The sequence below is a fragment of the Mobula hypostoma genome, chromosome 23, assembly GCF_963921235.1.
Source record: "Mobula hypostoma chromosome 23, sMobHyp1.1, whole genome shotgun sequence".
Lineage (NCBI taxonomy): Eukaryota > Metazoa > Chordata > Chondrichthyes > Myliobatiformes > Myliobatidae > Mobula > Mobula hypostoma.
Genome location: NC_086119.1, coordinates 44,157,711 through 44,180,090, shown reverse-complemented (window position 1 = coordinate 44,180,090; position 22,380 = coordinate 44,157,711). Strand labels below are relative to the sequence as shown.

Below are 22,380 nucleotides of genomic sequence, written 5' to 3'. Positions count from 1 at the left end.
CTCCGCGACAGTAAATTAGATTTTTGTTACTTTTCTGGCGGGAAGATGAGTCAAGCGGAGGGGCGGCGATTAGAAATAAGGGAGAGTTCGCGTGGGGGAATCCGGGCCCGACAGTCAAGTTGCTAGGGGGCTGGCGCCCACCGGGCTGTGCACACGCTTTACCCCCACTTCCACTCGCCCCGTTTGAGATCGCAGCCGCAGACCCGGGGCGCTAGGAGTCCCATAGTCGCTCTCCCACTATGGTGATCCTCAGAGAGGGCATCTGTCCCGGAGCCACCGCCCACCTCATCCAGGCTTTAAAGGAGCAGAACGTGAAGACAGGTATGGAGTGACTTGCTCTGCTAGCCCTCGGGTGGGAATACTCACAAAGACAGCCGCCTTTCACGCTTCAGGTCGCGTCAGCGGGCATTATAGCCAATTGTAATGTCCGGCGGCCTCATGTGGAGGCAGTATACACCACACCAACAAAAATACATTCCCGTGCAAGCTGAATCTCGTCTTTTTTTTTAAAGTTTGAAGGAATTCAGTTGGACACCGAGCTAGACACCTGTGGGATTGGACTGGGTCCCAGATTTTGTAATCCCATGCTTCATAAATTATATCGTGCTACTCAAGTGCACTGCTGGAGCAGTTTCTTGGCTTATTTATGCAACATCTCAAAGTTTTACAGCAGGCAATATATTTTGCATATTTTAATATCAGAATTGTTACTATTTCATCTCCCCCTAAACGAGCCTATGGTTGTGTGGTCTTTACCACTATTTTCCACCATTCAGAATGTTACCTGAGCTATGGGTGTTATGTCACCTATGGATTTGGGGAGGAAATCTGGCATTCTTACCCTTTCTGGCAAATATGTAACTCCACATTCATTGACCCTTAAACACGCTCTGAAATGGCCTAGCAAGCCACTTGGTTCAAAAGCTGTAAGGATGGACAATAAGTGTAAATTTAAAAATAATATGATTCACTCCAAGTCCCAACCAATCAATGACAGCATTTTGTTTCTTTCCTCCCCTCCCCACCCCCATTTGTCTTCAACTTTACCATAGGTTTCATTTGTAACTTTTTCTTCAGTTTCGATGAAAAAAATCAGCTTGAAACGCTGAGCAACACACACAAAATGCTGGAGGAACTCGGCAGGTCAGACAACACTCATGGAAATGAACAAACTTTCAGGCCGAGACCTGGCTTGAAACACTAACTCTTTCTGTCTGTGGATACCACATGATCAGCTGTGGATTTCCAAATATTTCAGCATCTCTAAGAATTCTGCTTTTGGGCATTGCGAATCTTAGATGTCCTTTAGTAAGGACACTGCATCGAACCTTAAGATTGTCTTGTGGTCTCCAGGGAGTAAATATTAAACTTCTAGCACTGCTGTTAATTATTGAGTTTGGTTACATTGTTTAATGTGAAAAAGTCTGTTGGGGAACAGAGATGGTTGCTAACACATAATGAAACCTCAGAAATGCATCAAACCGTGGTTGGGAATGCTTGCCCTCACAACAGTCCCTGTCACATTAGTGGACAAAGCAGAGATGATCTCTTTCATTGTCTTGACATGACTTTAGTACCAAGCTCTTTGGGATGTTATCTTCCAGTTGAATAGGCATCCGTTAGTCTCGTGAGACCATGGATTTGCGCCTTGGAAGGTTTCCAGGGCGCAGGCCTGGGCAAGGTTGCATGGAAGACCGGCAGTTGCCCATGCTGCAAGTCTTCCCTCTCCATGCCACCGATGTTGTCTAAGGGAAGGGCATTAGGACCCATACAGCTTGGCACCGGTGTCATCGCAGAGCAATGTGTGGTTAAGTGCCTTGCCCAAGGACACAACCCGCGGCCTCAGCCAAGGCTTGAACTAGCGACCTTCAGATCACTAGACCGATACCTTAACCACTTGGCCATGTCCAGTGAAGATACTGTTATGGATGCCACCACTATTTCCATCTGGAGCGCAAAGAGATGGTGTAAACTCCAAGACCCAATCTGTGTTTTGGGAATTGAAAACTAATTTGTACTGAACATAGGCTGAAGGCTACCTTTAGTTTGTCACAGATAAAGGCACAGAATCTGAATTATTCCAGCAAAACTGTCAGATGGGAGTGTAATCCTGAAACCTCTGGGCTGAGAGTTAAGTTCCAATACGGTCTAATATGTTCTTCAATCTGTTTCAGTGGTGAACTTAGTGACTGCAGACATTGAAGACCTGGCGCAGAAATGTTCGATTTCGTACAAGGTAATAAAGAAACTGCCTCTAGTGTTGCTTCTACTGTCTTGGCCGTCCAAAGGCAGACTTGGTGCGTTAAGCTGCTGTTGTAGTGGTGGTTCAAAGGGAATTATTTTTTAATTAATGAATGGTGCTGCAGTGTTAAACAGGGCCCCATTTCTTGTCTCAAAATGCTGGTGGAATTCAGCAAGTCAGGCAGCTTCGATGGAGGGGAGTACGATTGACGTTTTGGGCCCAAAAGGTTGACAGTTTATTCTGCTCTGTAGACGCTGCCTGACTTGCTGAGTTCCAACAGCATTTTATGTGTGTTGCTCAAGATATCCAGCATCTGCAGTCCTGATGAAGGATCTCGGTCTGAATTGTCAACCCTTTATTCCTTTCAAGCAACACACACAAAAGTTGCTGGTGAATGCAGCAGGCCAGGCAGCATCTCTAGGAAGAGGTGCAGTCGACGTTTCGGGCCAAGACCCTTCGTCAGGACTAACTGAAGGAAGAGTTAGTAAGAGATTTGAAAGGGGGAGGGGGAGATCCAAAATGATAGGAGAAGACAGGAGGGGGAGGGATGGAGCCAAGAGCTGGACAGTTGATTGGCAAAAGGGATATGAGAGAATCTTGGGACAGGAGGCCTAGGGAGAAAGAAAAGGGGGAGGGGGGAAACCCAGAGGATGGGCAAGGGGTATAGTGAGAGGGACAGAGGGAGAAAAAGGAGAGAGAGAGAAAAAGAATGTGTGTATATAGATAAATAACGAATGGGGTAAGAGGGGGAGGTGGGGCATTAGCGGAAGTTTGAGAAGTCAATGTTCATGCCATCAGGTTGGAGGCTACCCAGATGGAAAATAAGGTGTTTCTCCTCCAACCTGATTGTGGCTTCATCTTTACAGTAGGGGAGGCCGTGGATAGACATATCAGAATGGGAATGGGACGTGGAATTAAAATGTGTGGCCACTGGGAGATCCTGCTTTCTCTGGTGGACAGAGCATAGGCGTTCAGCGAAACGACCTCCCATTTACAGTGGTTTCCGGTTAAATGGGACACATCGGGACCAGTACATTTTGGCCCAATTAAGCGACTGCCTCATTAGCCAGTTTCATGGAAATAGTTAAAAGGTATAAAAAAAAAGACAAACTGGGTAACAAGTTATGTATTTAAATGAAATACAGAACAAATTAGAACACTATCAATACTACTGCAGAATTATAAAACTGTACATTAGTTCAAAGGTTCATTTTATTATCAAAGTTTGTGTGCAGAATACGACTCTGAGATTTGTCTTCTCCAGATGGCCATAGTACAGAAAACCATAAAAGTAGTTGAAAGACAGACACCAATCACCCCCTTTACCCTCTAGTTGTAACCCCCCTCGCATGAGAAGAAAAAGAAGCAAAAACTCACATACCCCAAACATCCCCCTACCCCTCCCTCACGTAAAAGCTAACAGATCATCCACATGGAGAAATAACAGCGAGAACGTCAAACCCCCAGCCTCCCAATCGGCAACAAGAAAGAATAGATGAAAACACAAAAAAAACATAAAACTGAAAGAGACCAATATGAACTACAGTCCAATCCATAAATCTCAGAGTTCCAATAACATCTCCGAGAGCATCAGGACCCAAGTGGCCGCTCCGAGGGAAGTGACAGAAACCAGCAGCCTCTCCGAGGGAAGCGACGCAGACCAGCGCTTTTGAGTAGGCCTCTCCGAGAATTGCTTGCTCTTCTCAACTCTTTAATCGGCGAGAAGTGTAGTCGACTGTGACCCCTTGTCTCGTCTCTGAACTTCCCCTTAAGGTAGCTCGTGCTCGCATTTCTCTACTAGAGTTTTCTCAGAGATAGCAGAGCGCTAGCTCACTCCATGGAACTACAGCTCTAAATCACAGGCTCCAACAACTCCTAACATATACAAAACTTGTTGTATTCATAACACAAATTGACAGAGGAACTTATCCACGTTGCATTCTTTTAACTGTGAATGAACAAGATCAGCACAGACACCTAGTGTAGATAATGGGCTGCCTTCATATAATCCTGTCAACAATTGCATCCTCCAAATCTTTGCTTTCATTGTAACGTTCAAGATGATTGTTGATACCTTCAAGTTCTTCGCAGTTTCTAACTTGTTGAATGAACTTTCATTTTCACTCCCGGCCATTTCTGGCATATCCAAGCCTGAGTGCTTGAAACCGCAGTGAGCAAAACAGTTCTGAATTGTCTTAATGCTTATTTCTCACCGACTATCAGTGACAAAAATTGGTGTTTTTTTAAAAACACAAGCACATGCAACTGACATAATTTAAAAACTGATTGCTCTAAGCATGCTGTTGTGTCTAATGGCCACGCAAGTGCAGGAGACATTAGTTAGAAGCTGCTTGGCAACAGTTTCTTGTCCCAATTAAGTGGTTTAGTGTCTCAAATAAATGGTGGCAATCCTGGTTATTTCCTCAATTAGTTTTTGTTCTTTAAGTTGTCCGAAATAAACAGTTGTCCCGATTAACTGATGGCCCAATTCACCGGAATTCACTATATTTAGAGAATCAAGGCAGATTAGGCCCTTCTGGCCCTTTGATCTGCACTGCCCAGTGACACCCGATCGAACCGTAGCCGAATCACGGGACAGTTTACAATGACAAATTAACCTGCTAACCGGTACGTCTTTGGTCTATTGGAGGAAACAGGAAAATCAGAAAGGACCCATGCATTCCACAGGGAGGACGTACAGACTCCTTGCAGATGATGCTGGAATTGAACTCCGAACTCTGATGCCCCGAGCTGTAATAACTTTGCACTAACCACTCTGCCACTGTGACCTGCTGCATTCCTCCACCATTTTGTATGTGTTCATCTACAGAATCTCTTACGTTTACCATTTCTTGTCTTAACTGGCAAGTTAGGGGGAGGGGGAAATGAGGAAGGAGCAGCTAATGACATTGCTGGTAGAACTGGCATGTATTGCACCAGCCCTGGTCCGTTTGGGCTTTAGCTTCGAGGAGTTCACTGGGTCTTTTCAGAAGGCAGTGAGGAATCAGCCTTGTTAATATGGAACTCAGCTTTGGGTCAGGTTGAGAAAGGGTAGAAACTTTCCTTCTCTCAGGGACTAGTCAGTTTATTTTCTGACACTCCCAAGTTTGCAGTCAGTATTACAGTTACTGGTTTTTCTATTTGCTGGCTTGAAATTCTTAAACTCTACTGGTTAGATTGAGCCTGTGTTCCTGAGGGACTATTTGTGTATACTCACTGGGATGAGGCAGCTCACCCTCTCCCAAGTTTAAGAGTTCTGTATCATTAGTAGTTGGTGTTTTTTTCTTCCTCTCCACTCTCTTCCCCCCCCTCACCCCCTCTCCCCACCCACTCCCCCTCTCCCTCCTCCCCCCACCTCTCTCCTCCCCCCCCCACTTCCCACCCTCCCCTGTTTCCTGAAGCTTTGGTTCACTCCAGGGTTTATTTCCCCCGGTTCTCCACAGCGCTCTCCTACCCCAAGCAAGTGACCCACCCTTCACCCAGCAGCGTAGGCTGTTAGTGGTGGTGCCCAGCTATGCCCACAGTCAGGAGAGCACCGCCGGGTCTTATCCATTGCGACATAGCTTTGCAGGAACAAAGGTGAGCCTGATCCTTCCAACCCCTTCCCCACCCAGAACAGAATGTCTGTGGTAGCCTGTTCACCTTTATCAGATAGCTCGCCATGGATCAGGGATCCTTGCTACTAGTCATGTCTTCACCTATCTTCTGAGAGGTCGCTCCTGTATTTATAATGTTGCATCTCGACTACCCCTCATGTTGGGTTACACTCAGTTTCTCCTATGTTTTCAGACGTTGATGGCTGTGAGGCGTGTGTTACTTGCTCAGTATTCTCCATTCCCCTCGAACGGTGTGGATCTGTACGAGGAGCTGCTGGGTTCCACAGCCATCCTGTCTACGGGAAACCCCAGGTAGGGACTGCCCAAGTCACCTGCTGTGCCTTGAAGGAGAGTTGCATTGTACGTCACATAAGTAAATAGGAGGAGGAGCTGGGCACCTGCTCCTGAAGCCTCAGAAGGGAGGGGTGTCCATTTCGGACAAAGATGAGAAGGAACTCCTTTAGCCCGAGGGTGGTCGATCTGTGGAATTCATTGCCACGACAGCTGTGGAGGCCAAGTTATTGAGTATTTTTAAAGTGAGGGTCGTTAGATTCTTGGTTAGTCAAGGCATCAAAGGTCACAGGGAGAAGGCAGAAGAATGGGGTTGAGAGGGATACTGAAATGGCAGAACAGATTCATTGGGCTGAATGTCCTAATTCTGTTCCCGTGTCTTATTTTCTTATGCCCTGCCTGTTGTCTAAATTCCTCTTAAACATAGAAATTGTGTCTGATCCCGCCGTCTCCTATGGCAACATGTTCCAGAGATCAACCACTCCCAGTGCAAAATGAACTAAACACTAAGGGTCTTTTTAATTATTTTACTTCTTAACTTGAAATCATTCCCTTTTGGGTTTGATACCTCCACAGTGGGTAAAAAAACATTTTGGCCATCTACCCTATCTGTGCCTCTCATAATCTTGTGCAGTTCTGTGAGGTCACATCTCGGCCTCCTGTACTCCAGGGAACATGAGAACATGGAGAGAAAATACAAAAAGCTGAGGTGCGAAGGGGCTTGGGAGTCCATGTGCAGGATTCCTTAAAAGTTAATTTGCAGGTTGAGTCTCTGGTGAGGTAGGCAGATGTAATGTTAGCATTAATTTCAAGAGGACTAGAATATTAAAGCAAGGATGTAATGTTGAGGTTTAATAAAGCACTGGTGAGGCCTCACTTGGAGTATTGTAATCAGTTTCGGACCATTCATCTTAGAAAGGATGTGCTGAAACTAGAGAAGTTTCAAAGGAGGTTCACAAAAATGATTCCAGGTTTGAACGGCTTGTCAAATAAAGAGTGTTTGATGGCTCTGGGCCTGTATTCACTAGAATTCAGAAAAATGAGGGGTGACCTTATTGAAACCTGTCAGGCCTTGATAGAGTGGGTTTGGAGAGGGTGTTTCCTGTGGTGAGAGAGTCTAGGACCAGAGAACACAGCCTCAGGGAATTCGTTCCCACAGGGCAGCTGAGGAGGCCAAGTCATTGGGTATATTTAAGGCAAAGTTTGATAGATACGTGATTAGTTAGGGCATGAAGGGATACAGGGATAAGGCAGGAGATTGGGGCTGAGAGGGAAAATAGATCAGCCATGACGATTTGATGGTCCAAATGGCATGATTTTGTTCCTATATCTTATGGTCTAAATAGATTGAATGAATCTGCTGTATTGGGTGAAGCAGACTCAATGGCCCGAATGGCCTATTTCTGGTCCTGAGTACTATGTCTAATTCAAAGTTCAAAGGACATTTTTTTAATCAAAGTATGTATACATTATACAACCTTGAGATTCGTCTACTAATAGGCAGCCACAAAACAAAGAAACCTAAAAGACCCCATTTAAAAAAAAAGAGAAGACCGTCGAATACCCAGTGTGCAGAGAGAGAAAAAAAACATATCTTGCAAACAATAAAGGCAAGCAATTGGAGTTTGGAACTGAAGGTCACAAAGAGAGTTCGTCCCCAGACACTTAGTTTAGCGCAGAGCGGAGCAGTGAACTGAATCAGCCCGTCCTCGCCTTGCTGCAGTCTTTAGGTAACGTGGAAAGGAATGGGCAAGATATAGGCAATCTTCTGATGTTTTTGGGTTGCCTGAAATCCTGGGGTACCTGGTGTATACGCAGGAGCCACTGTGTGCTCACAGGAATGGGATTAACGGTGTACACATGGTGCTGTGTTATGCTGGCAGGTCACCTGGTTTCTGACTGGGCCGGTGGCAATGTTTAGGGACGTAGGGAAGCTTGGTAGCATGCCATTAGTCACTCAGCTCACCTTGAGATGGTGCCGCTGCATTGAGGAGCTGGATTGTTACTGCCCTCACCAGATCATCGACCTTTTACTGGAGGTTTCTGCCTTCCCTTTGCAGCCTGGACAAGTTGCTGGATTCGGGCCTTTACACAGGAGAGCTGACAGAATTTGTCGGAGGACCGGGCAGCGGAAAGACTCAGGTAAGAACACTCTGAATTTCTGCAGCTTCTTACTGATTATCTACATTTAAACAAGAATAGGTCCAATCATTCAGTATTCTGGAGCTCTAAACACACCTGGCCGAACCCAGCGGAGTTAAATTCAACTGAGCTGACTGACTGGCAAGTTTGAAATCAGTGGCACAAGAATCCAAATAAACAGATCCTCCTTATGTTCTAATGTTCTAACCTGTCACAATTCATTTGCCTCAGTCACTCCTGTCTATAAACTGTGAATTTATTTTTCTTACAGCGTACACTTAGTATATTTAATCCAAGGAGGGCTCAAACTATGGTGTGTATGTCCTGAGGACTGTGCAACAGTTTCTCCCCCCAAGCCGTCAGACTCCTCAATACTCAGAGTCTAGACTGACATCTACATCATTTATTATTGTAATTTGTCCTCTACTGTGCCTATTGTCTTGTTTATTAATTATTGTACTGCCCTGCACTGTTTTGTGCACTTTATGTGGTCCTGTTCAGGTCTGTAGTCTAGTGTAGTTTTTATGGATGTAGTCTAGTGTAGCCTTGTGCTATCTCACATAGTCTAGTGTAGTTTTGTGTTGTTTCATGTAGCACCATGGTCCTGGAGGAACATTGTTTCGTTTTACTGTGTACTGTACCAGCAGCTTATGGTCGAAATGACAATAAACTTGACTTGACTTGAAGATATGCATAACATCTGGGATGGACGTGGGAGAAATTATACAATAGTTGGGTTTAATTTTGATCATAATCCAAGCTTCTGTGAATTTACCTTTAATCTGGCTGATTAATGTGGGTGAAGTAATGATATTGTTATTTTGTGTATGGAATTACTGATCAAACTTTTGACAATTGAAATTAAGACAACCTGCAGCAATAAACTGTGGCCTGCACGAGGAAGTAAAGAATAAACACCATATTGAAGAACAGACTTTGAACAGGCTGCTTCTCTGTTATCCCAGCTTAGCTGTGTGAGTCAAGAAGTACAATTTTAGCAATTAAAATGTAAAATATGATGAAGGTGATGAAGTACTATGGAAGTTGCAGCAAGGCAAGGCTTATGACAATGTCCAGGCAGGGAGAGTTTACAGATAGTGTGCATTCCGACTAGGCAAGAAATCTTTGATAAACATAGCTTCCCATTGTACAGCGGGGACCAGAGCCATTTGGCATACCAAGACAAGATAAGGATGCTGATGAATGTTGGTAGCTCAGGTGGAGGTGTTTGATATTGCAGTGCTCACCAAGCTTTGCAGATGTTTCATCACTAGTCGAGGTGACATCCTCAGTGCGCAGTTATTGGTGTTTCTCTTTGGGAGTGCTTGTGTTTATATAGGCCTCCATTCACTTACCTCAGTCCTGATTGGCTGCCACTTCAATTGACCTTTGAACTCTATTGGCTTGCGCTACTTTGGCTGGGGCACCGCGGAGGTCCTGGCGCAGGCAGATAAGAAGCGTGCATGAGAATTTTTAGAAGCGTGGTTCTCTTCTGATAACTCCGCAAATAAACATATCGAAATAGACGCCATTTACGAATCACAAAGAGCCATTGGTATCCCAGCATGCTCAGCTGCAGTTCCCACCATTTCGGACCGAACAGGGCCCTGGTGCTTCCCTGCAGTGAACCAGGAATCAGAAGGATTGTGAATTCCTGTGAGTAGTGTCATGTGATTGGCAACAATGAATATAGAACTGAGTTAGGTTTTATAAAATCAAACAAACATTTATTAAACTCTGCTCAAAAATAGTGCAATGTATTTAAACGACTAACTTAACGGGAAGTTAACTGTTATATGGCAACTCTGGAACTGTTCTTAAAAGTGTAAATGCAAAAACATTTCTTAAAGTGGAAAATTGGAACACAGTTCTTAGAATGGTAAATTCAAAAGTCCAAGAGATTTATACAGTCAATTAGGAGAGACTTTCCTGAGGTAATGAATTCCTCAAAGACGTGACGTTACTGCTGATCCCAGCCGGAACCTGCCTTGTCCGCAGGATTCCCGACGATGGAAATAAAATGGTTTAAAGGAACTGACCTTTTCCTCTGGAGAATAGACACTGCACAATCCTTCCTGCTTTAGCATAGGATATCTCAGATGCAGGTCACTATTTCTTGAACGAAGACTCAATAAAGGTCGATCCTCTCCGAAACCGCCGAACGATATCAGCTTTACTCGACTCTGCGAGTTCCTGTACTTTAGTAAGGTCTTCACGCTCCAATACCACTGAGAATAGAAAGTAGAACTCCACTTTAAAACAAAACTGCGTCATAAGACAAATATGCAGCATAACAGAGTATCTGACAAATTAAGTAACAAACTTAACTTAAAACTCAACTGGAAAAACTAACTGCGTCACCCTAGGGGTCTCCCTTTTATACCTGTGGTGAACATGTCATCACGTGACCTCACACTGGTGGGAAAATTACATCACCCCACCATCACATGACCATTACCTCATGCTCATAAGATATTCAATTACATCATGGTCATAAGACAGTCACAAGATATCCATGAGGTATGTAACAGTTGCGATGTGGCCCACTTGTAATGAACCCACAGAAAGCCTTTTGGATTTTTGATCTGCACAACTTTGTCTCCAGGAGTCAAGATCTAAGCAAATACGGCATTTTTGGACATTCAAAGTCATTGAACCACATGAACAGGCAGTGAATGGAGGGATAGAGACCACGTGCAGATGAAATTGGTTTAAATTGATATCATGGCCAGTGCAGCCAAAGGGCCTGTCCCTCTACTGTGCCTGTCTATGCTCTAGATGCCAGGGAGTAAATAGGTGGGTTCAGATGGGAGGGAAACGAACTTTGCCGCTGTAACGTACCCCGTGACGGGTTAAAGAACCAGCAGAAATAGAAAACACTTTGGAGTCTGGTATTGCTGTTAACCAATGCTATATATTAGTAACTACGCAATACAGTGATATAAATTCAGATATATCAGACAGGTTAGCAATGATTTTTTATATATATATATGGAAATATAAAATCCAAGCTTCTTCAAGCCTAGGGGTAAATGGAACACAGTCTTACAATGTTGAGTAAAGTTCAGTTCAGTTTGTGGTATTCAGTTGAGTAGTGATGGAGAGAGAGAGAGGTGTCTAGTTCTTCAGGTGAGCTGATGCCTTCGATCTTCCCATTGTCCTCCGAAACTTCCAAGTTAGCTAAACTTGACCAACTTAAGAGCACCGTCTTCGAGTGATAGTCTACCAACCCAGGCGAGGGTTAGACACACTAGTAGACTCCATAAGGTCGCTCTTTCACGCACTAATAATCACAGATCGATCCCTCACAATCGATCCTCAGTCCCACACTCGTGGGCACCTGGACAGGATAGTGGTAACTTCAGCACACCCTTGTGCATCTGCATGTCCTGTGAAACAAGCAATTACGCTGGTTGAAATACTGTTGTGCTGAACACCAGCTGTCCATCAAGTAGCTCCTCCCTTCTCTCTCTGTGTAGGAACTCAGAAGCTGGCAGTGTCCTTGCAAATGTGTAACAAACTGTGAGCAGTCTTTGTGTCTCTGTCTGTCTGTCTGTCTCTCTCTCTCTCTCTCTCTCTCTCTCTCTCTCTCTCTCTCTCTCTCTCTCACACACTCACACACACACACACACAGTGTTTGTGCTCTACAGCTCTCTCTCTCTCTCTCTGTTTAAAAGCACAGTTCATAAGGAATAATTCAGGATCCCGTCACACCACCCATAGCTGTTGCCAGCGAACTCCCAGTCCATTCCTGCCCTGTAATCACTGACTTTAAACTCTAGATGGATGGATGAAACCAACTGTGTCAGTGTGGTTTGTACTTATCCGCCCCCAACTGTGTGGCAAAGATTGCCCTGCCTCGCCAGCTCATTCCTCGGGATTTTTACTGATTGCCATTAACGTTGGTGTATTGGGATTGAGACAGACATGCTTCCGTGGTTTCAGCTCTGCTCTGAATTGTGTTGAAGGTGTGCCTCAGCCTGGCCGTGAGCATCGCGTGTCAGCTGAAGCAGAAGGTCCTGTACGTCGACTCGACGGGAGGTCTGAGCAGCCGCCGCCTCCTGCAGCTGGTCCAGAGCCAAGTTGACCGCATGGAGGAGCAGGTAGGGGCCAGACCAGCTCCCAGTCCGTCACGGCTGCTCACTGCTCTCTGTTTTAAAGCAATAACTATGGCCAAGCAATGCCTAATTGCATCTGCAGGCGGCATCTGGAGTTTTGCAATCAGTTCTGGTCACTCCATTATAGGAAGGATGTGGAGGGAAGAGGTTTATCATGAGACTGCCTGGATGAGAGGATATGTGCTCTAAGGAAAGACTGGATAGAGATGGGTTGTTTCTGTCGGATCTCAGTTATTTTCAATCCCTGGGTTCTTTTGGGAGATCAGGAATGAGCGAGAAACTTCGATGCTTCACGATCGTCTATTTTAAAGTTTAAACAAAGATATAAAGTAACAAGGCAGATGAGAGACGAGAAAATGAAGAGATTGAATATAAAGATCTTTGAAAACTCTCCCTTATACTCGAGATAACAGAAATCCTTTAGATAGAGACAACCTGTTAATAGGCTACATAATTAAAACAAACTATAACATCTGTATAATGTGCTAATATTAGCCAATTAAAAATGAAAAGGTGCTTCTAACTGTTACAGTGCCTTCTGCCAGTGAGTGGGGATGAACCACCACACACTGTGAAAAATACTTGAGTTCGTTAAAAATACAATTGATGTCTGTGAAAAGAAACTATGATATGAAACTGCAATATTAGTCCTGCATTAATTCAACTAATACCTTATAAAGAGTATAAAAAAAAACCCAATTCCAATATTCCCCCTGTGGTTCAGAGGCTTAGAAGAGGCCCATTGGAAGCTCATAAAATTATGAGCGTCGGAGACAAACTATATGGTTTTCTACGGGCTGCATTTAAAGCGAGAGGGAAGTTCGAGGCAGACCGTGGTGAGTGCCTGCAATGGCTGCCGGGTGGGGGAGGGGGCGGGGATGGTGGGGCAGGAATGAGAGGAGTTTGAGGTTCTTGTGTAGGTGCATGAATAGGCAAGGAGTGGAGGGATAGGAGCCACGTGAGGGCGGAAGGGATGAGGTATTGTTGGACTAATTAGTTTGTCACTCTGTGAGCTGGAAAGCCTGTCCCTATGCTTTACTGTTCTGTGAATCATTTTGAGATATCAAGAATCTTTATGAACGTGGAACTCTTTATTTACCTTGGCTTTGCCACCCTCCTCCTTTCTCTCTGACACTGTCGCTCTTCATCCTGTAGAGTGAGGCCCTGCAGAGGATCGAGGTGATACGGGTGTTTGAAGTGCACTGCCTCCTGGATGTGCTGCAGGAGCTCAGGGCAGGCTCCACACGCCAGGTAAGGGCTGGCTTCTGACTACGAATACTGACCTACCCCCACCCTGCCTTATTTATTTATTTTGTTTCTCGGTACCGTGCGGAGTAGACCTGCCCAGCCCTTTGAGCACATCACCCCAGCAACCCCACGACCCTGATTAACCCCAACCTAATCATGGGACAATTTACAATGACCGATCAACCGACCCGGTACATCTTTGGACTTGTGGAAGGAAACTGGAGCACCCAGGGAAAACCCACCCATTCGATAGGAGCACACAGGCTCCTTACAGCACGGCACCAGAATTGAACTCCAAACTCCGGAACACCCCCAGCTCTGATAGCGTCTCGCTAACTGCTACGATCCTGTGACACCCTTCGACCCCTCCCCATTCCCCAGCCGGACCCCCCGCCCCGGCCCCGTCCCCCAGCCCGACCACACCCCCCCCCGTCCCGTCCCATTCCCCAGCCCGACCTTTCGACCCCTCCCCATTCCCCAGCCAGACCCCCCCCCCGGCCCCATCCCCCAGCCCGACCACCCCCCCCCAGCCCCATCCCCCACCCCCCCGGCCCCGTACCCGTCCCCCAGCCTGACCCCCCCGCCCCATTCCCCAGCCCGACCCCTGACCTCGTTCCCATTCCCCCAGCCGGACCCCCGGTCCCCATTCCCTCAGCCCAACGCCCGGCCCCCATTCCCCTGGCCCGACGCCCGGTCCCGTCCCCCAGCCCGACCCCATCCCATTCTCCTGCCACAGAAAAATGGAAGGACCTGGTGCAGCTTTTTGAACCGTTTTCTTCTCCACCTGTCCCCATCCTTCCTCTTATTTAGTGTTGGCAGATTATCTAGAAGAAGCCTTGACTAGGGTCCAGAGGAGGTTCACAAGAATGTTCCCAGGAATGAAAGGTTAATGTATGAAGTGCGTTTGATGGCTCTGGGCCTGTACTGGCTGCAGTTTACAAGTATGAAAGGGGATCTCAATGAAACCGACTGAATATTGAAAGAGCTAGATATGGAATGGATGTTTCCATTAGTGGGAAAGTGTACGACCAGAGGTCACAGCCTCAGAATAGGACCTTCCTTTAGAACTGAAGGGAAGAGGAATGTCGCCAACCTGAGTATAGTTAATCCGTGGACGGCTATGGAGGCCAAATCCATTGGGAGGTGTATTTAAAGTGGAGGCTGATAGGTTCTTGATTAGTAGTGGTGTCAAAGATTGTGGGGAGAAGGTAGAAAATGGGTTGACAGGGAATAATAAATCTGCCATGATTGAACGGTAGCGAAGAGCTGATGGGCAGCACGACCTCAGGAAGGCAATATCCATCACTAAGGGCTCCAGCTTCCAGGCCATTCCCTCTTCCCTCCCATCAGGCAGGAGCTACAGGACCCTGAAGATTCAACACAGCTTCTTCCCTTCCGAAAAACCCTAATTCTACTCAGACTATATTTCCCTCAGCTCGTACTAATGTTGTTAAGTCTGTTTTTTTTCTTTGTTTTGAAATTTTTAATAGTTATCCGTTAGTCTCATGAGACCATGGATCTGTGCCTGGAAGGTCTTCACTCTCCAGGGCGCAGGCCTGGGCAAGGTTGTATGGAAGACCAGCAGTTGCCCATGCTGCAAGTCTCCCCTCTCCACGACACCAATGTTGTCCAAGGGAAGGGCACTAGGGCCCATACAGCTTGGTGTTGGTGTCGTCGCAGAGCAATGTGTGGTTAAGTGCCTTGCTCAAGGACACAACACGCTGCCTCAGCCAAGGCTCGAACTAGCAACCTTCAGCTCGCTAGATGAACGCCTTAACCACTTGGCCACACGCCAACACTTTTGTAAATGGTGTATAATTTATGTTAATATAAGTTTCTGTTTGCCGTATACTGTGGTGCTGCTGCAAAAAGCTAATTTTCATGACATACAGTTGTGTACATGTGACAGTGAACTTGAAATCGAATGTCGGGATTGTTCCTGTTTCTGCAGGTGACTGGCACCCACGGCTCATTGAAGGCGATTGTCGTCGACTCCATCACAGCAGTGCTCTCCCCTATTCTGGGTGGCCACCAGCTAGAAGGTGAGAGGTCTTGTGAAATCTTCCACGAATTGAGCTGGCTCTTTCCGGCATCAGAGAAGTGATTGAGGGATTCTGGCTACGGATACCACGCTCCGAATGGTGCCTGCCTCTTCCTGGCGCTCTTCGGTGGCAGGGTTGGGGGCGTTGTGGTTGGGCAGGGTGGAGGGAGAGGGACCCTTTTACGTGCATCTTGTGTAGTAGGATCAAAAGGATTAATTTATGAGGGTGGGTTCTGTAGACTAGCCGTCTACTCAAAAGGGGTATAAAAATTAGAGATGAGAAGGTTGTGATAGTTGAAATCTGAAGTTGAAAATAAAAATGCAGGAAGTACTCAAATAATTGTGGTACTCAGTTTCCGTGACTTTTGAGTATTTCTGCCATTCTCTGTATAAATTCATGACGGGCACAGACAGGGCAAATGCAGACAGTCTTTTTCCCCACGGTAGGGGAATTAAGATCTAGAGGGTGTAGGGTTAAGGTGGCTTACTACCCAGTATGCTGCTGGTGTTTAGGGCAGCAGTGAAGGTCCTCCATCTCTGTCTGTTCTTGGCCATAATGGCGGTGTTCATTGCTTCCTTCATCGTGCTGGGAACTTCCTCTCGGTTTTCACGACCGTCAGCCATGCAAGTCCCAGGTGGAGACTCAGGAATACCGTCGCACTCAGATGTAGAAGGATTCTTCATTGCTGTTTCTGCAGCAATTTCGTTTGACCAGTCAGGGTTGGTGGCACTGAGCTGATCCCTCAAACCTAGAGGACCAGTGGACCACTCTTAGTGCGGCCTCTGCCCTTTGACCTGCTTGGCATGGGTGATCCTACCAAGAGCCAAAGCACAAAGCCCTGACTCCAGCCAGCATAATTCTCCAGGTCGCTGAGGCACGCAAGCCTCCGAACCCAACGGCAAGATTGTGGTCCTCTTGGAGGAGGGTTGAGGTGAGAGGGGAGAAATTTCAGAAGTGACCCGAGAGGTAACTTTTCATGCAGACCCTGTGCTGTCAGAAAAAGTGGCTGAGGCAGGTTCAATAACAACATTTAAGTAAAATATGCATAGGAAAGAATTAGAGGGCTATGGGCCAAGTGGGGTCAATGAGCACTGGATGGGTATCTTGGGTAACCTGGTTGATTTGGGCCAAAGGGCTTGTTACTGTGCTGTATGATTCTAGTAGAGAGCACCTCGGCTGGAGTCTTCTTAAACTGGAGCCCAGTCTTGCAAGGGCAATGCCAAAGCAAACCCTTTCACATAAGGGCGAGATTTGGGATTGCTCTGAGTCGCCACTGTCTCGATGGGCCAAACAGCTTCCTATGTCACAACCACGAGGAAGTCTACAGATGCTGGAAACCCAATATAACACACACACAAAATGCTGGAGGAACTCAGCAGGTCAGGCAGCACCTATGGAAATGAGTAGACAGTTGACATTTCGGGCCAAGACCACTCTTCAGGACTGAAAAGAAAGTGGGAGATGGCCAGAATAGAAAGGTGGGGGGGGGGGAGGGGAAGGAGGCTAGGTAGAGGTGATTGGTGAAGCAAGGTGGGTCAGGGGCTGGAGAGAAGGGAATCTGATAGGACAGCAACGGTTTGGAAGAGTTAGGATGCTGGAAATTTGAGAGCGTCAGGGGGCAAAAGTGAGTGTAGTTGCAATTACTAAGGAGAAGATGCTTGGGGAGCTGAAAGGTTTGAAGGTAGATGAGTCACCTGGACTAGTTGGATTACACCCTGGGGTTCTGAAAGAGGTAGCTGAAAAGATTTTTGAGATACTAGTAGGGATGTTTCAAGAATCATTGGATTCTGGGATGGTTCGGCGTACTGGAAAATCACAAATGTCATCCACTCTGTAAGAAGTGTGGGAGCAAAGGACAGGAAATTATAGGCCAGGTCACCTGACTTCAATATTTGGGAAGATGTTGGGTTCCATTATTAAAGATGAGGTTTCAGGGTATTTGAAGACACATGGGCCAAAATCAGCATGGTTTCCTTAAGGGGAAATTTTGCAATTTGTAGACCACATCCTGGCTACTGTGCAGAGTGCTCTTGTCCCTGCAGTTTCTTAACTTTAGCCATGAGGATTTTATACAGTACTTTCTGATCCTATGTCACATCTTTTTAAAGATTTGATTTCTTTCTTTTTTTTTAACCAACAGAGCCAGTCTTCCTCCTCCTCCTGCCTATCTGCCTGTTCTTTCATTAGATTGTGTATCTTTGGATATTAAGCTCACAACTACAATCGTCTTTCAGACATGAATCCATGATACCCACAGAGAGTGGTGGGTGTGTGGAGTGTACTGCCGGCAGTGGTGGTGGAAGCGGATACAATAGGGTCTTTTAAGAGCCTCTTAGATAGGTAGATGGAGCTTTGAAAAATAGAGGGCTATGTGCTAGGGAAATTCTAGGCAGTCTCTAGAGTAGGTTACATGGTCAGTTCAACTTTGTGGGCCGAGTGGCCTGTAATGTGCTGTAGATTTCTATGTTCTATGTTCTACAGTCATGCCTGGTGTGTGTGTCTTTTGGATTCTGTTTGATAGGTATGGCCCTCATGATGCAGCTTGCAAGAGAACTGAAGACATTAGCCAGAGAACTGGCCATCGCAGTGATTGTGAGTACAGAAACTATCCCGCACAGAGGGCTACGTGATGTGGTCACTTCTGATTAATGGTTAGCTGAATCAGTGACCGTGACGTGGCCGTGCTTTGATTATTACTGTAATGGCATAGCAGATATTCTTGGGATGAGAGATGTCATTTATCTGCAGTTGAAAAACTTAAGATTGTTCTCTGTGTCTGAATAAGGGAAAATTTGCACTGACTTTTAAATGAGAAATTCTTTTGGGAAGCTCTTTGCAAGAACTGCTGGAACTGGCCAAATGGCCTACCTGTTAATTCAGTGATATTGCACCCTCCCATTCTTGTCTTTTGAGGTTTGTTCTTCAGTTTTATTCCTGGGTGCCATGTGCAAGCTTTTGTGGGAGAAGAGTCTAGATTTAATTTAAATTAATGCCTTGGACTTAAGTAGTAACTTGTCTAACTAAGGGATTTCCTAAAGCATCAAACATAAATGAAATATTTCAGAGTGCAGCCTCTGGTGATGATAGATTTGAACCACCCTTCAGTTATCCTGTTCTGGAAGGTTCTCTATTGGCTGTGGAATGCTTTGCATGTCCTAAAGTTGTGGATTTTTTTTTCTCTTAATGCTAACTGCTGTCTGCCAGCAGTGGCTGGGTAATAGCAGCCAATTAAATTATTTTATTGAGATACAGCATGGAATAGGCCCTTCTGGCTCTTCGAGCCGCAGCACCCAGCAGTCCCCTGATTTAACCCTAGGCCTAATCATGGGACAATTTACGATGACCAATTAACCTATCAACTGATACGTCTGTGAACTGTGGGAGGAAACCGGAGCACCCGCAGGAAACCCACGCGGTCATGGGGAGAACGTACAAACTCCTTACAGACAGTGGTGGGAATTGAACCCGGGTCACCTGTACTGTAAGGGAGTGTGCTGACCACTCTGCTAGTGTGCTGCCCTAGTTATAGCTATCTGTTTTCTGCTAATGCTAGCCCCTCCGATTTTGAACTTGGGGGAGTTGGTCGGGGGCTGGACAGGAGAGTGGGAGCTGAGATCTTTAGGACGTATCAGACATCATGTAAAGCACTACAGAAACCAGCAGGGATTGTGCACCTCCTCATCTGAATGAATAGGTCAGCCACTCACTGGTAGTTCGACGCTTAGTCAGCGAAGTTTGCCAAAACCCTCTCGAGCAAAAAGCCAGCCGATTCCAGTGACCTTTCTCATTGGCCAGGTGACGAACTACGTGGTCCGGGACGCGGGTGGAGGTGTGAAGCCTGCCCTGGGGTGCTCCTGGAGTTATGTCCCCAACGTCCGAATACTTCTCCGGCGTGGGTCTGACTCAGCCGGCCCTGCAGAGCGCAGTGCAACGATACTGAAGTCATCCAGGCAGGTGGGTGGCAGCGATGACCCAAGGCCACACATTGTGTCTGAGTGACCACCACTCTTTACCTTCTCTCTGCCATGGGGGACTGGCCCACGAAGTGGATCACAAATTCTTCCCCCACTCCCTCACGCTCTTCTCTTTTACCATTTGGGCCTGGCACTTACATATAATTAGCAGAGTCTCATTTCCTCTTGCCCCTGTGAGCCCGTGCTGAGGGCTTTCAGTTGACTAGCCACTTAAGTTAAGCTAAGAAACTTGGGGAAAGGTGAGGCAAAGAAATTCCATGTGGGAATCGTCAACACAAAATAATCTGCAGATGCTGAGGTCAAAGCAACACTCACAACACGCTGGAGGAACTCAGCAGGTCAGGCAGAGTGAAAATGAAGCGGTTGGGACCGGGGAACTGGAAGTTATTGAAGAGGTAGAGGGCATGGGATGTATCCCGGATGTAGGTGCGGAGGGACTGAACTATGGGTGACAAAATGGAGTCCAGGTAGGCAGATACAAGTTCGGTGGGACAGGAGCAGGCAGGAACTATGGGTCTACCAGGACAGTCTGCCCGACCTGCTGAGTTCCTCCGGCGTGTTGTGAGTGTTTCCATGTGGGAAATAGTTTTGTCTACAGGGTATGTTGAATGGGGAAGCTGATCATAATGCTGATGACTTTTAAAAGCTCCCATCGTTTCCATACGGACCAAACGTGCTATCGTTCTGGTATTTTACCTTATTTGGAAATTAATTTAGACGGGAGTACGGTGGCCTTGGTGGTCATCTCTGCGCTGAGTACATTAGTAGACAGACTCGCACTCACAGCTGACGTGGTACAGTGTTGGGGGGGTGGTGTCCGTTGGGTGTAGGTGAGGATAGATTAGAGTGAGCCACTCTTCCCTGAGGTTACAGTATGTCTCAGACCATCAACCCCGCCGTACGTTGCTCCACCTCCCCCATCACTAATGTGTATTCTGGGACCGCCTTCCATCTTTCCCCCTGCGGTGAGGGAGTTGCCCCCCCCCCCCGCAAAGGCAGCATGTGCCGGTAACACTCCAGGCTTGGGCCTAGCTCCAGAATCCTCTGCCAATTCTGTCTCGCTCCCGCCCAATCATTTCAAGCCTTGATCTTGTTGTTTTTCTGATTTCAGCCAACCAGGGTCAGTGTGGAATTTGACATCACTTCCCTCGGGACCCTGGGCAGCCGAGCCGAGCCTCCTCAACCCTCCACTGGTGACCTTGACGACACTTAGTAACATCCGCATAGAGCTCTGTAACTGTGTGTGAACACTGTGACTTCAATGAGAAGGCGGTAAGAGCTGTTTAATAAGGATTGGGCCTTTACCTTCTCTCATCACAAGACCTGGTGCGTTTGAGTGGGGTAATAGCCCTTGGCAATTGGCCATACTTCATGGAGCTCCAAGAGCATTGGTTCCCTCCTTGCTGTGGAGAGGTCCAGCAGTGTGTGGCTGGAGATTCCGACAGTAGACGATGACAGGCAGGTGCACTCCTGGTTTCCAGGAAGAGCGGCCGACTGAAAATGCATCCTGCAGCTTGTAAATCATTCTCAGTGTTTGGCTTTACAGAGCTGGAGCTCGTGTGGCCTGAGGCTGCGAGGAGTGGATAGCCGTGATGCATTAAACAACACGATGGTTTTTTATATTACTTCAGGAATGCAGGAGAACTTGAGAGGAAACATTTCACAACCAGCATGGGGAAAGTGCTGGGCAGCCTTACCTCTGTGTGTTTTGTGATAGTCAAAGAACCTCCAGCATTTTCTGTTTTCATTCCTGTTCATCAGCCCTGCCAAGTACAGTGGACCTTGGCAGTGCCTGTCACCTCCCGCACATTGACCTTTCTCTCCTGAGCAGAGGCTGGCCGGGAATTCGGAGCAGTGCAATTCCCGTACTTGGACGGGAGAGCCACAGTGATGATGCGGAGAGTACGATGGTGACAGATCCGTACGCAGAGGGAGGGCTGCATCTCCGTCGTAAGATGAAAGTGCCTTACTGTTACGTGGCAGTAACAATATCTAACATTTACTGTATCTGTAGAGCTGAAATGCAAATAAATAATGTTGTTAATTTCAATGTCTGCTAACAAACAACCTGCTTTCAGTGTTTCAGATAAAAGGAATGCCTATATAAATCTCAATGTAAGATGAGACTGGAGACTCATGGTCTTCAAGTTGTTTGAAAGAGCCCAAACCTTCAACCCCTATCCGCTTATGAGAATTCCTTCCTGACTGGGGCAGCACAGTAGCGTAATGGTTAGCACAACACTTTACAGTAAAGGAGACCCTTCGCTGCTTGTAAGGAGTTTACACATTCTCCCCCTGACCGCGTGGGTTTCCTCCAGGTGTTCCGGTTTCCTCCCACAGTCCAAAGGTGTATCATTTCAATTGGTTTTTGTAAAAATTGTCCCTGTTTAGGCTGGGATTAAATTGGGGGATTGTTGGGCAGAGTGGCTGTATCTCAATAAATAAACCACGGGATTAAGTTTGTAGCAGTGGGTAATCCTCACATTACACTCTTCGTCCTCTTCTGACCCCCTGCCACGTTTTCACCACCCACACCGCTCACCAGCTCCACTTCTGATGCTAAATGGTCAGTCCTCAGGAAAAGGCCTCACCTTTGTACCCCTGCGCCTACATCTGGAAGAGTTTCGTCTAACCGAGACCCAGATTGAGTTTGTATTCAGTTCTGTCATTTTGTGCCCGTGTTGCGAGGTGGAGATGGGTGGTGGAAGGTAGTCCCAACATACAAAC

General features: G+C 46.6%; 1 protein-coding gene across 1 annotated transcript; it reads left to right on the top strand.

The window, feature by feature from the left end:
• On the top strand, positions 1-21,683 carry rad51d (RAD51 paralog D). Its single transcript, XM_063031954.1, has 10 exons — positions 1-321; positions 2,175-2,236; positions 6,032-6,150; positions 8,190-8,271; positions 12,240-12,374; positions 13,545-13,640; positions 15,589-15,679; positions 18,201-18,271; positions 19,475-19,633; positions 20,765-21,683. Exons 1-10 carry the CDS (start codon positions 240-242, stop codon positions 20,864-20,866), a joined length of 999 nt encoding a protein of 332 aa, XP_062888024.1. The 5' UTR covers positions 1-239; the 3' UTR covers positions 20,867-21,683.
• Positions 21,684-22,380: the final 697 nt, after the last annotated feature.